Source organism: Anticarsia gemmatalis, chromosome 1, assembly GCF_050436995.1.
Source record: "Anticarsia gemmatalis isolate Benzon Research Colony breed Stoneville strain chromosome 1, ilAntGemm2 primary, whole genome shotgun sequence".
Lineage (NCBI taxonomy): Eukaryota > Metazoa > Arthropoda > Insecta > Lepidoptera > Erebidae > Anticarsia > Anticarsia gemmatalis.
In genome coordinates, this window is record NC_134745.1 from 1,073,783 (window position 1) to 1,087,573 (window position 13,791).

The 13,791-nt window shown below is 34.9% G+C and overlaps 1 protein-coding gene across 2 annotated transcripts in view; it reads left to right on the plus strand.

Moving 5' to 3' along the window:
• The window catches only part of Oatp26F (Organic anion transporting polypeptide 26F), a 71,323-nt gene that overhangs the window by 22,724 nt on the left and 34,808 nt on the right, over nucleotides 1–13,791 (plus strand). The window contains exons 1-2 of one of the 2 annotated variants that reach the window (XM_076135457.1): nucleotides 4,103–4,249; nucleotides 8,927–9,086. In XM_076135457.1, the coding sequence (XP_075991572.1) occupies nucleotides 4,247–4,249; nucleotides 8,927–9,086 (163 nt within the window). In that variant the 5' untranslated portion in view covers nucleotides 4,103–4,246. Of the gene's footprint in view, nucleotides 1–4,102; nucleotides 4,250–8,926; nucleotides 9,087–13,791 lie in introns of those variants that run through there. The other variant, XM_076135363.1, reaches the window with a different exon arrangement.

Here is a 13,791-nt window from a genome sequence, read left to right on the forward strand (position 1 = left end):
TATTAAATGTAAAGAACGTAGGGACATAGTTAATTTGTCAATAGAACGCACGGCTGAGGTTTCCTGTGTCGAGTTAGAGCGACACATAGTAGTTTGTATATATAGACCACCAAATAGTGAGTTTACTTTATTTGAGTCGATAATGGAGGACATATTAAAGCGTTTAAGTATAAGCAACAAGTATGTAGTAGTGTGTGGTGATTTTAATGTAAATTTACTTGAGCAATCTTCGACTAGTACGAGACTTAAGTCATTATTTAAATCATTTAATTTAGTTTTTTTATTTAATGAGCCCACTAGAATCACTGCACATTCTGCTACATGCTTGGACAATATATTCTGCAACTGCGAATGCTTAGGTAGGGAAATCTTAAGTGAATTAACATCGGACCATTGTGGACAGAAGGCTATATTTCCTGTTAGGGTAGATAATAGGTTAAAGAAAATTACTTGTAGGCCTATTACTAGGGATCGTTTAGTATTATTTAATAGTGAGATAGCTAGTGCTATGACGAAGTTAGACGACACCGAAGAACACCCGGATAACCTTTACACATCGTTATTCAACATTATTGAATCCAAGTTCAAAACTATCTTCAAAGAGAAAACCATACTAGATAACAATAGGAAACTCAAATTTTGCGATTGGGCGACAGCAGGTATTTATAAAAGTAGAGCTAGGTTGTATGAGCTTTATTCCATGAAACAGTTCAATTTTAATCCTAAATTTCTTGAATACGTTAGGAACTATTCAAAAATTTTTAAGAGAACTTGTGTTGCTGCTAAATCCTTACACTTAAGCAACAAAATTAAAAGCTCAGACAATACGATCAAAACCACATGGAATATCATTAACAACGAAACAGGTCGTGCTATCCAGCGCGAAAATAATTTTGAACTGAAAGTAAATGACATGATTATCACCAACAACTTAGAGGTTGCTCAGACGTTCAATACTTTCTTCGCTGATATTCCCACAGCTACAACTAGCTCCTTGAATTCCTGTCCTGCCAAGGCAGAATGTTTACTTCGAAATAGTGTAGAAGAGTGTGGTAGTGTTTTTGTCTTCAAACATATCAACTCTAATGATGTAGTTAAGGCTTTTAGGTCGCTCAACTCCAAAAAAACACCTGACCTCTGGGGCATCTCTGTTAAATTAGTAGAAAGTATCATCCTGGAAATAGCCCCCCATTTGGCTTTAATATTTAATAGGTGCGTAGATGCTGGTGTGTTTCCGGACTTAATGAAACACAGTAAAGTAGTACCACTCTTTAAGAAGGGATCTAAGAGTGAGCCCAGCAATTTCAGGCCCATTTCCATCTTGCCTGCGGTTAGCAAAATCTTCGAAAAGGTCATATTAGAGCAGCTCGAAAGTCACTTTAACTCGAATCAACTATTTCATGGTAAACAGTATGGTTTCACAAAGGGTAGGTCAACGATCGATGCAGGTATTTCGCTCGTCAAGCATATCTATGATGCTTGGGAGACATCCCAGGACGCCATTGGGGTGTTCTGCGATCTCTCCAAAGCATTTGACTGTGTCCAACATAATACGCTCCTTAGGAAACTAAACCACTATGGAATTAGGGATACAGCGCTCGATTTACTTGCGTCATATTTGAGTAATAGGATTCAACGAGTAGATATCAATGGTGTAAGGTCTTCAGGTTCAGCTGTTTCTCTCGGCGTGCCTCAGGGTTCGATACTCGGTCCGTTTCTTTTTCTCGTATATATAAACGATCTCCCCTTTCAGGTGCAGGACTTATGTGATATTATATTATTTGCAGATGACACTTCACTCATTTTTAAAGTAGATCGTTCGAAGTCTTGTTTTATTGATATCAATAGTATTCTTGAACAGGTCCACAACTGGTTCACTTGTAATAATCTGTTATTAAATTCTAACAAAACTAAGTGCATTAGGTTCACTATGCCCAACGCGAGGAATTCAGGTACTAACATAGTCGTAAATGGGCAAACTATCGATTTGGTAGATTCGGCAACTTTTTTAGGTATCAGTCTGGATAGCAAGCTCCAATGGGGCACTCAGATAGCGCATCTCTCGGGGAGACTCAGCTCCGCCGCGTACGCAATCAGAAAAGTAAGACAGTTTGCTGGTGTGGATGCGGCAAGACTGGTTTACTTTAGTTATTTTCACAGCGTCATGTCTTACGGTATATTACTGTGGGGTAAGGCTGCTGATATAGATGTTATTTTTGTCCTTCAAAAAAGAGCTATCCGTGCAATTTATAGTTTAGGAGCGCGAGACTCCTTGAGAGAGCTTTTTGGGCAGATAGGGATACTGACGGTGTCATCACAGTATGTGCTTGCAAACTTGTTGTATATAAAACAAAATTTAGGGACTTTCGCAACAAATAGCGATAGACACAATTACAACACTAGAAACAGACACAAATTAGTAGGTCCCCATCATCGTTTACACAAGGTGCACAATTCGTTTGTAGGTCTCGGCATTCGTTTCTTCAACAAGCTTCCAAAGCACATCATGGATTTACCCCTGCCAAAATTCAAAGTTGCTGTTAAGGAACATCTCGTTAGGAAAGCTTATTACAGAATTGATGAGTATCTAAACGACAATAGCTCTTGGGATTAGTCGCTCGCTTGATTAGGATTCTTTGAAATTAGGGAACTTTGCTATAAATTGTATAAACTCAGTAGCAGTAGGTCTAAATATTGTAAAATATGGGCAATTAATGATGCAAAAAGGTGATGTTACGTACAATTTGATGTTATTCATAAAACTGTAACTTTTTTCTTTTATAATGTTCACAACCAGTGTGCTCACTTGCTGCCCATATTCTTATTATCACATGCTAGTAGGTGCTCCCAACATACGGTATGATCAGAGACTAATAAATATCCTAGCTATGTTCATTTAACTTAATTGACGTTTAGTCTATATCGCTGATTGTTGGCAGCTCCTCGCATGATCAATTATTGTATCAACCACATTGTAAAACTTTTTGGCGATTGAAAAGAGTGGCCGTGAGTTTCTCGCTAGCTCTTCTCATAAGGCTCTACCCCCTTTCCGAGCTAGTGGTAGATTCAGTAATTGTAACGACTATCATAAGTGTCAATATTTGACCTAAATGAATAAATGATTTGATTTTGATTTTGAATAGTAAATATCCTTCGTTTTGAATAGGTGACTGTTTTTTAGCGACCTTATTATAAAAAAAGTCCTTTTCATAAATCTCTAGCATAAAGATTTGTCCATAATTTGTTGTGATGAATTACCATAAATATGATAGGTTATGGGGTTAGGTTTGTAAACAAAAGTAACTAATCACAACCAATATGAACTTGAAGTTTTAACTAATATGGTTAACTCACTAAATTGAATATAACGGATATTCCCAAGCACAAAGTACCTACTCACTTAATTTGAACTAAGTACTTCAACGTTAAACGTGTAGTAAGTGCCTTCTCGATTTCCCTCCAAAACCCATAAATATGGCGCGAATTTCATTATGTTCCAAATTCAAATTAAAGTCACGTCAAGTTCGCACGTGCGCAGTACAGATTAAAAAGTAGAGTGCTCTCGTGCTCAAGGAGGTTAAACTAATTTATTAGTGTCTATGCTTCCGTTTAAATTAACGGAGAGCCTCGTCCGTGAAAGGGATACTATTGTAATTTGGCATTCTTAATCGATACTTATTTGGACCTTTGCAGGATGATCTTCACAGGATAATTGCTTTCTTTCAGAAACATGCAAGTTAAGTCTAATCTAAATTGTAGAGTATTGTTCCACAATTTCAAAACTCTTCAAAAATATAAGTTTATTTAGGGCCACTTTGAAGTGGTTATTCATAGCTTTATAATATAAACCGTGCTTTAAATTTAGCCAAGAATCAAGAATTGGCAAAAATAAAATCAGTATTTGTTTAATGACGTTATCAATCACTGATACTATCATTTCCATAATTCCGTCGGGAATAAAATCTGATCATATCAACTACTCAGTTCACAAAAATGAGACCGTATTCATTCATTCATCATCTCATTTCCTTCCATATACTACACCATCCCTGTTTATAAACGTAGGTGTTCCCCAAAAGGCGTCAGTAGCGAGCGAGGGCTCGCCCCGACCACCCCGCAGCCCCGTGGCGCCGCGCGCGAACAAACTTTACACGCGACCCACGACACATACCAACTTACACCAAGTTTCACTAGGAATGGTACCTAATTGTTTTTGAATTTAAGAACTTGCTTGACAGTGTGAAAAATGGTAATTACTCTTTTTTTATTTAAAAAGGCAGAGAAGAGAAGTAAATATGTTTTAATTTAATTTAATTTAATTTAACAGTGGTATTCTCTGGTCTCTGCTCACACTTTTGAGAAGATGGCGTGATTTTATGTTTGTATGTATTATAAAAAAAAATTACATAAAGGTAAGATTAGATAAGTCAGAATAAAAATATAGAGAAATTCACAATAATTTATTGTAATTTCATAAATATTTTGAAATCTTAGAGGGAGCTTTAAGATACGCAAGAATAATTTAAAACATTTATTTGTCCGGGTACATATGTATAAGTCATAAAATTGTACTGAAAATTGAAAACACCAGTCATTTTCAAACCGAACTTCCACTAGTTGGAAATTGATAAAAACTCTTCTCTTTAAGTAGATATTTTGCATTTATTTTTTTGGTAATAAAGGAAACCGAATCTAATACCAAATATTTCATTAGAACGCAGTACTCATAAATGTGTCATAACGAAGCATAATATCTGTGTAAAATTAATCAATTTGTGTGTTTAGTTTACTAGTGCAATTAGACTTGACATTAAATACTATTTCTACTGGCAGGTGAAATGATAATTAATTGTTTAATGCTTGAAAATTTACTTCACTAATTAACGTATCAATATACATATTTTCGTGAATGTGTTTCCTATTCGTGTAATCCATACTAGAAAAAGTGACTGTTTGTCTTTGATTCTTGCTTAAAAGGCTATACGGTTTGTCACAAAATATTACGGAGTGATAGATTGTACACTAGAGAGGAGATCTTCAACAGTTTAATAAATTACATAAGTGGTTACTCGCTTCAGGAGTACCTAATTACTTTTTATTTAAAACCAAATTGTATTATTATAACCGACTCGTTATACCGAGAACTTGTAACACAATCTTAACAGCAACTCAAAAAATTAAATATCCTTCATAATTTTTCTATAAAAATGAATTTTATTCGGAGCCGTGTGAATTCAGCTCGCTAGTTTGTATAAAAACTGACCTTTCATATGAAACAAGCTGTAATAGTAGTTTTGTAATAAATTCGCGTGTTCTGTAGAATCGCGTGGCAACACACTACCCCTCAACCTTGAACAAACATCGCTTTTATATCGTACATGTCGATAAGTAACACGACAGACCCACTACTTTATTTTATAAGTATTTAATATCACTAGGGGACAGTGTCATCGAATTTACTATTCTAAAAGATCCAGCGAAAACGTCGTGTTCTATAAAGACATGACAAAGTTCGAAATCATGATTGAAGGAAGAAACACGCAAATCACTATACAATAAAATCGATGGTAAAATCTCTAGCTTTCCCTTGGTCAGCATGACGGACTCAAAGTCCATCCCATAATACATTAAAAAACCCGACAGTGGGATGGTGATGAGTTATTTCTTTTATTACTATTTGAAAGTTTTTCTTCATGACCCACAGACAAGGCAATGATCCAGTTTCCTACTCTGAAAGGTACCTTAAACCCAGCCAAAAATAAAGTCCAACTGAAAAGCATTGAAAGAGGTTATGAACTAGCCTTGGAAACCCACTTTTTAGGATTCCGTGGTCCGTAATTCTTACCTTTATAAATTCTACCTTTTGGTTAGAAATTACACCTGATGATATGAAAATACATTATGATGACATTTCCCCTGATTTTTGCAATATCATAATAAAGATTGTTTGATTTCACATACTTACTTAAATACGGTATAGGCCAACTTTATTTGTGTACGTATGCAGCACTACATATTTCTAAAGTAAAGGCTCTCTAAGTAAACTTACTAATACTTTGTACCCAAAAACTAAGAACACGGGCCTTGTAATCGGCATGACGACTTTCTCGATCCTGAAAAAGTTAATTCTCCCTAATATATAATTATTACAGTTATTATTAATAGTCCAATCTAAATAAAATACAAAACTCTTAGTTTAGTTATATTAATGTGAAGCAACATATATTTAGAACCCCAATTTGTTATCCGACTCGCGCTTGACCGGATTTTCGATCACGATATAATTAGGCTGTCAAATGTGATACGATATTACTTGGTTATAAATATCGGCTTTAATTCGGGCTTGTTAATAAGCCGGCGGCTTGGCTTTAATGATGTATAGAGGAATCATTGAAACTTCGATCATGTGGATATAAAGCTTTATTAAGCTCACTGTATTGGTTAATTAATTGGAAAATTATATTTTATGTTGTTTAAAGGATTAGTTATTGAGTACCGCTGTAAATATTGGATTTTCGCGTAGGTTTAAATACAATTAAATAAGCTCTAATATATTCATTGACTATTTTAATAATTATATAATTAATGGTTCTTTGCTTAGTAATAAGATAATTAAGATAATAGATTGCAAATAATACTGCCTGAGTTGTTTCAACAGTTCTTGCTTGGAGAAGGCTAGTAAGTCACCAATCAGCATATTCTATGATTAACCTAATCATACTTTGGTCACACTCAAAAAATAATTGATAATTAGATATTAAAATTTCTAAACATAACACTTACGATGCTATCACACTCATTTCCGCATAGAATCATAAACCACCATTATCTGCTCACCCATCATTTACTAGTACTTACCAACGACCCTTAACCTTATCAATCTATTCAGCTCTCAACAGGCTATACAAAAGCACTAATTCCCTGGTCTCTCGTCACATCACGTGTTGGCTCAATGAGTCCACAATGGCCTATAGACCGACAAAGAGTCCCACAACGGCTAACATCCTGTGCTTTGTGACTCCACTTAATGACATGAGGGACTATTCTTGAATGCTGAATTGCTACTGCTATTTTGCTGGGTGGCAACAGGGTTGTTAAAGAAACTAAATTATAATCAAATTAGTTATTGTATTATGTACAATTAATACGTTATATTGTAACACATATGGAGTGAGTGAGTAGTGGCGCTCGTGCCTAAGTAACAACAGCCGCGCCGACCGATCTCTGAAGTTAAGCTACCCTTGTCGAGGTTATTCCTTGGATGGGTAACCACATTGTAGGTACCTATCTGATTCCCCATATTTTGGAAGGTACGTTTAATTGTAAGTCCCGGCTGTCATTTTCAAAGATCTTTGACTGTGTTACGAGTAGTCAGAAGCTCGAAAGCCTGAGTACTAGTCTTATCCAGGGGTGTCCAGATTTTTAGGTATCACGATGTAAATAGGCAATGTGAAAATTAGGATAACCTTGCCTGCTTGTCTTTATACAAATTAAAGAATCGATTTTTGTAGATCTTTTTGGAATTACAATAAGGTCTCCATTGTAAGAAGTTGCGCGGGTCAGCTAGTATAATAATATAATGCAGATGTATCTTTTAAAATGACCAAATGTTATAACTGCAAATAATGTTTTTAACATCTATTACTATATACTACTAACTCTTGCATCCTCAAAAAAAAAATTTGTAGAACTTTATTGTTGGGTGACGTTGGAGAGCTACAAAGGTATATAGAACTAAGTTTAAGTTAAAGAGCAGACGATAAATGTAAGCATTTCATTAATAATGATAATGTATGTATTATCTACAGAGGGAAGGAGGGTTCAAGGAAAGTCATCCGCCTTGTCTCGCTCAAGAGTACAAACATAACCTCTCTTCCGTATCCAAGTTCAATAAAAACAAATCAATCACAATAACAAACAAGCTATTAAGCTATCTAAATAATAACATCAATTTTATAAACACACAGTATTGTAGTATTTTTATCGTATGGTTAGTGGTCAGCCTAGTGTCAAAGTTGTTCAAGCCGCCTGCGAAACCGTTTGACATGGCTTTACGACTGCTATCTTAATCGACAACAATGAAGACCGACTTTAAAGGTGCACTTCGAAGCATGGAGACGTTCAGTTTCTATACTAGGTACTAAGCGGTCACCCATCTGTGGAATGACCGCGCCAAGGTTTGCTTAACCCACTGATCGTGTACCGTCCGGTAACTGTAGTAAATACAGTACGTTAAACTCTTACGCCCACTTAGTTCCGTATAATTCACTTTTGTATGACGAATAAAAGGAATGAGATTGAATGAATTAATTCGTGCTGTAAATCTTTATTCAAATGGCTCACGTCAAACATTGAGGGTTCCGGTCACTTGGAGTTATTTCATTTTGTAAGGATTATATTTATAGAGGGCCACGTGGTAGAGATAAGTGGTTAGTGAAATTTTGAGGTAAATAGATTCTTTCTACTAGATAGTTTAACTAGTTTTGAAGATTTTATTTTTGACAATAGTTGCAAATAATTGATTCAGTTGCATCTTTTTGTCAAAATGAAAGAAAACTTTAGCTAATTTCAAAGTATTTTTGTTTTTAACAGACTGTAGTCGCAAAGAAGCAGAATCTATTTAATAATTATCACTTTAATCTTCGATTCTTGTAAGGTTTAAATAAGTAGTCATAGGTATCCTTCTCCGGGGTGACCGCTCTGCCATTTTAAGTAGTTCAACTGTTAGGACGAGGAAGCGTGCGATAAAAATCGATGAAAAACATAATTTCTTTGTCAATGCAGCTGAGATAAAAGTAATCAAAGGCTCGTTTATTAATTGGTTTCATGCTGCCTTAAGAGACACAAATATTACAGGCTGTTAATCACACAAATCATACTGCTTCAACATTCAAGAAATTAAAGCTAATTTTATTAATTTTCCTAGGCGGAACCAGAAACAATGGCTACGTCCCCAAGCCGGGCGTTGGCGGAAGAAGAACAAGCTCTACGTTGCGGCTGGGGCATGTTCCGGCCTACCTGGCTGCAGCGCTTCAGAACTGCCAAGTGGGCGCTCTTCTGGCTGTGTTGGGCAGGAGCTATCCAGGGTAAGTGTATCATTAAGACGGTACTATTCATAGAATGTACTCATCTGTAATGCCTTTGACATTTAAGATAACTTGGAAAAAATATTTCTTAGTAAGTACACTAGGAGCGCAAGCCAAATTTTCTTACCTGCCACTACTGATTTCTCGTATAGCTAAGACGGTTACCTCGTTTTTAATCTATATTTTTTAGCTGTTTACTTGAGCGATTCATCTTCAGCAATCAACACAAAGTTCAGTAACAATCACACCGAAACAGACAAACAAATAAAACAGCATATATCTACAGAGATGTACAAAGCATGCGTGAGCAAGAATTCCACCTATAGGGCCGCCTATGTCAATGAACTGTAGCGACGTTTAACACAGCTAATCGTATTACCCTCGGTTTCTGAGGTACATTTAACGGCAGTTTATCTATTTATTTATATACTCAGAAACCAGGGGTTAGTAGCGTATTTCTTCGCACAGTTTAACTCCAATGCACAACTCCAGTATTAACACAGCTTAAGCAGTACATATTAACAGTTGCTATCTTCATTTAAAAATGCAATCACATTTGCATGCACCGAACAAATTACAACTCAATAAGATTTACATCGTTCTAGTCGATCGCGTTGCTATAAATAACATAACCTCTTCTACTAATTATTCTTTTTAATTGATGCAAATATGAGGAATTATCATAGTCGATGTTCTAGAAGAAAAACTAACGCAATGATCTAGAGCTAGCGGTTGATTAGAAAGGCTCACGCAAACGCAGGAGGCATATGTGTAGCGGTACAACCGTGAGAAGGTGTGTGTGATCATACAACTACTTTCCATATGAAATTGGCTTCCGACATGAAACTGTGTCGGTAAAAAAACTGCGTTAAACGGCTGCATATTTGATTTAGATTGAATAGGTTCCGTAGGATACAAAAATATGGTTGAAAGTTATCCGTCCAGGCTATGTGAGTGAAGGAATGGAGTATGTGCGGTCTATGTACTTTGCAAACACTTGGACTCTATAAACCAAGTCAAGCACAGAAATTAGTCGACGTAGCCGATTATTAGCCAGAAGTACATAATGCCTGTGGAAGATGAAACGAGGAAATACATTCGATATTCCTAGAATTCAAATTCTTAAAAGCCTCGCATATTCAATAAAAAAGTGTACTTAATTATCATCATAGATCCTAAAGTTATATAAAATTATTGTTCTCGCTTTGTATAATCTCAAACGTCCATGGATAGTATTGTATCCAATATTTACGATACAATACTATCCATGGACGTTTGAGAGTCTCATAGTTAACTTGAAATAAAATGGCCATGACGTCAAACAGTACTCTGCTGCACGTTTCTTAATCATAGACAACACGGTATAAGCTAAGTGTGTGCAATAAATTATTATAATGTGCAATATAGGAAATTATAGGTAATCGAGTATGTCATGGGAATCAAGGCCTCACGGACCCAAATTCTATGGTGCAACTAGTGATGTAGTTATATTAAGTTAAACCCAGCATCAATGAGATTCCCTGTAAAATATTATCAGTAACCATTTCAATAACTACTTATTAATTCATTAACATTCACAATTATCTCCCACCATCTATACTTATATTATAAAGCTGAAGAGTTTGTTTGTTTGATTGTTTGTTTGAACGCGCTAATCTCAGGAACTACTGGTCCGATTTGAAGAATTCTTTCAGTGCTAGATTCATTTATCGAGGAAGGCTATAGGCTACATATCACCACGCTATGACTAATAGGAGCAGAGTACCAGTAAAAAATGCAACTAAAACGGGGAAAATTTTGACCCATTCTCTCTTATGTGGCGCGCGAGTCAGGTAGCTAATTCATAAACATTCACAGTTAACTGCCGTCATATAACACAAAAATTGAGAATTAAGTACAATATCGCATTTCCTTTATTCTTATTCTCAATCTATTTTATTTTCTGGTTCTAGATATCATATTGCGTAACCCTAAATGGCAGATATCCGTGTTCTGCATAATCGTTCGCCGACAGTCACGGCAACCTTTGCTACTATTTATATTACTAGTCACACGAAACTAAACGATACCACATTTTTACTATCTCGACACTTTTACTATAGAACAGTTATTTTTAGAATAGACATTTTTAATATTTAGATATATAACTTACTTCTGCCTTTGGCTTCGTCTATAGTTGATTAGTAATCACAGTCATAGATAATTTTGAATCACGCAGTGATGTTTCTTTAAAATGTTTTTTTTCAACCCGTTTCTGTCCTATTGCTCGGCATTGTTCTCCCGAACGAAGAATGGGCTTTATAGTCTCGAAACTTGACTTATGAAACAACCTACTTGATATCTACAAAATATTATAGTAGTAAGTTTAAACTAAAGCTTTCTAGATTTAAACTGCGTATAAAAAAAAACTGTATTACCCCCGGTTTCTGAGGTACATTTAGCGGCAGTTTATCTATTCAATAGCGATAAAACTCATACAAAAAAAAATGCTATTGAATAGATAAACTACCACTAAATGTATTCAGAAACCGGGGGTTAGCTGTTCATAAATTTATCACCGATTAGTTTTAGCAAATTATATGATTATTCATATTTCACAAACAGGTCACTTTTCGTAGTTACCCTTTCGAAAACCTTACTTTAATTGAAACCCAAACAAACCGGTAAATAGTAAATAATATGCATGTATTATTATATAAAAACACCATCTCTAACCACGGGGGAGGATAACTAGATTTATTCGAACGATTCTACAACTAAATTAACTGAGTGGCCCAAGGGAAAACCTTTAGCGGTTTTACCTATAGACAAAAAAATCGTTGAGTTTTAATTTGTAAACTGACTACACTTTTATTTACAGGCACTAAACTTATGGTTATTGTTAAAAACTATATTTTGAAATAGTACAAAGTCTAAAGCAATAGAGTAGCTTATCTAGTTGTTTAAAAACTGTTATGGGCAATTTAAAAATAACTTCTTCCAATTGATTAAAATTTTAGTAATGAGAAAAACTGCAAAGATACTAAGTACTCAAGAATAACATTGTTACTAAGGCCCTTTGTACGCTAGTCTTACTAAAATTGTTAAGTATCGGAGATTTACATAGCTTTGAGTATGAAGGTCCTAAAACACATTTAAATCAACAACTTACCAAACCTAAACACATTTTGCAAATAAACGCAATGTAATTTTGCGCCATTCTATCAAACCCATTATTCTCACATTTACATCCCCTTCATAACATGTTCGTTTCAAACGACACATCATCAACTCAGTCATATCTTCACTCTTATAACTTGAACTCACATTAGCATTGTGAAAATACTCCACAGTCATTTCACGAGAGAAAAGGTTAAAGACCAAACATTACCGGATACTGGAAGCGGTATATTGTTAGAAATTATTATTGTTTACTTTAAATAACTCATTTCGTTGCTTTGTGTGTTTAAGTTCAACATTATTTTAAAACTAAACTAAGTCTTACTACTTAATTAAATTGAGGGAAGCTTTTCTACTCAACTGAACCACTTGAATAATAGTAAGATAAGCTTAAAAACTCATGGAAAATTACGGGTTGTTATAGATTTGATTCTAGTTTCGCCTCTAATATGAATAAATATCGGTTAACTTATCTACCGGATAGGTTAATTGACGCTAGTCCATGTCCATGAAAGCCTTCTTATAGATCGTCTTTAATTCTACTAGAAGTTAGAATTTCTCGATTCCCGAATTAATAGTTAAAAAAGGCTCTATTTTGGTACCTTACCCAAAATTATTTAAATTTTGATATATTTTTGCTAGTGCTAGATAACTTGGCTTTTAACCACTTGCACATGCATATTATGCAATCAATATAATGTAACAACTTCTATCAAAACTCACATACGTAGTTGCAGTTTCATATACAGTACATAATAGCCATTAGATATCTTCCTACACAATTCTAAAAGCTTTTAATAAATCCACTCGGCTTATATTTATAAAACCCGTGTGTTCGCATTAAACAGGCCAGTACGAAAGAGCAACAAAAAGTAGTTGTGAACAACATACATTCGAAAGCCATTAGGTGGCTACCGAGCACTGAACACACCTACAGTTACTGTGTACTGAGACTTGAACAGTCGTGATGTATGGATGCTGGAGTAGGCTTTATAACCTTTTAAAAGTCAACAATATGCTGTATAGTTTATTTTGTCTAATAAAATGAATTATAATTATTGGGCGCTGGACTGGCTGGCATGACATAGTACTTATCATCAGTTGACAACTATTTAAAAGCCACACTGTGCACTGTTGTCTCTCTTAAATTACAGGTGAAAAAGTTTTCATAGAATATAAAGCCACAAATCGATATATAAGTGAAACCGACACAGGGAAATCATAATTTTAGATTAAATATCACAAAAATTCAAGGAGATGGAGATTTGTACTTTTCCTGTTTATTATAGTTTGAGACAGTTACTGTCCAGTTAAAAGATAACTTTAGTTTCTTCTGCGTTATTACCAAAAGTGTTCACCTATCCAATAACTATTTTATTATGTGTTACATCAAATTAATAATACGTTCCGCAGATCGGAAGTTACATAAATTATTCTTATTATTAATTTCATAATCCTAATCATATTTCTTCCCTGTTAATTCTAATTAACTAATAACTATTAAAACGGCGGTAATTGATGCTTTAGTAATGTAGTTCCTGTATTT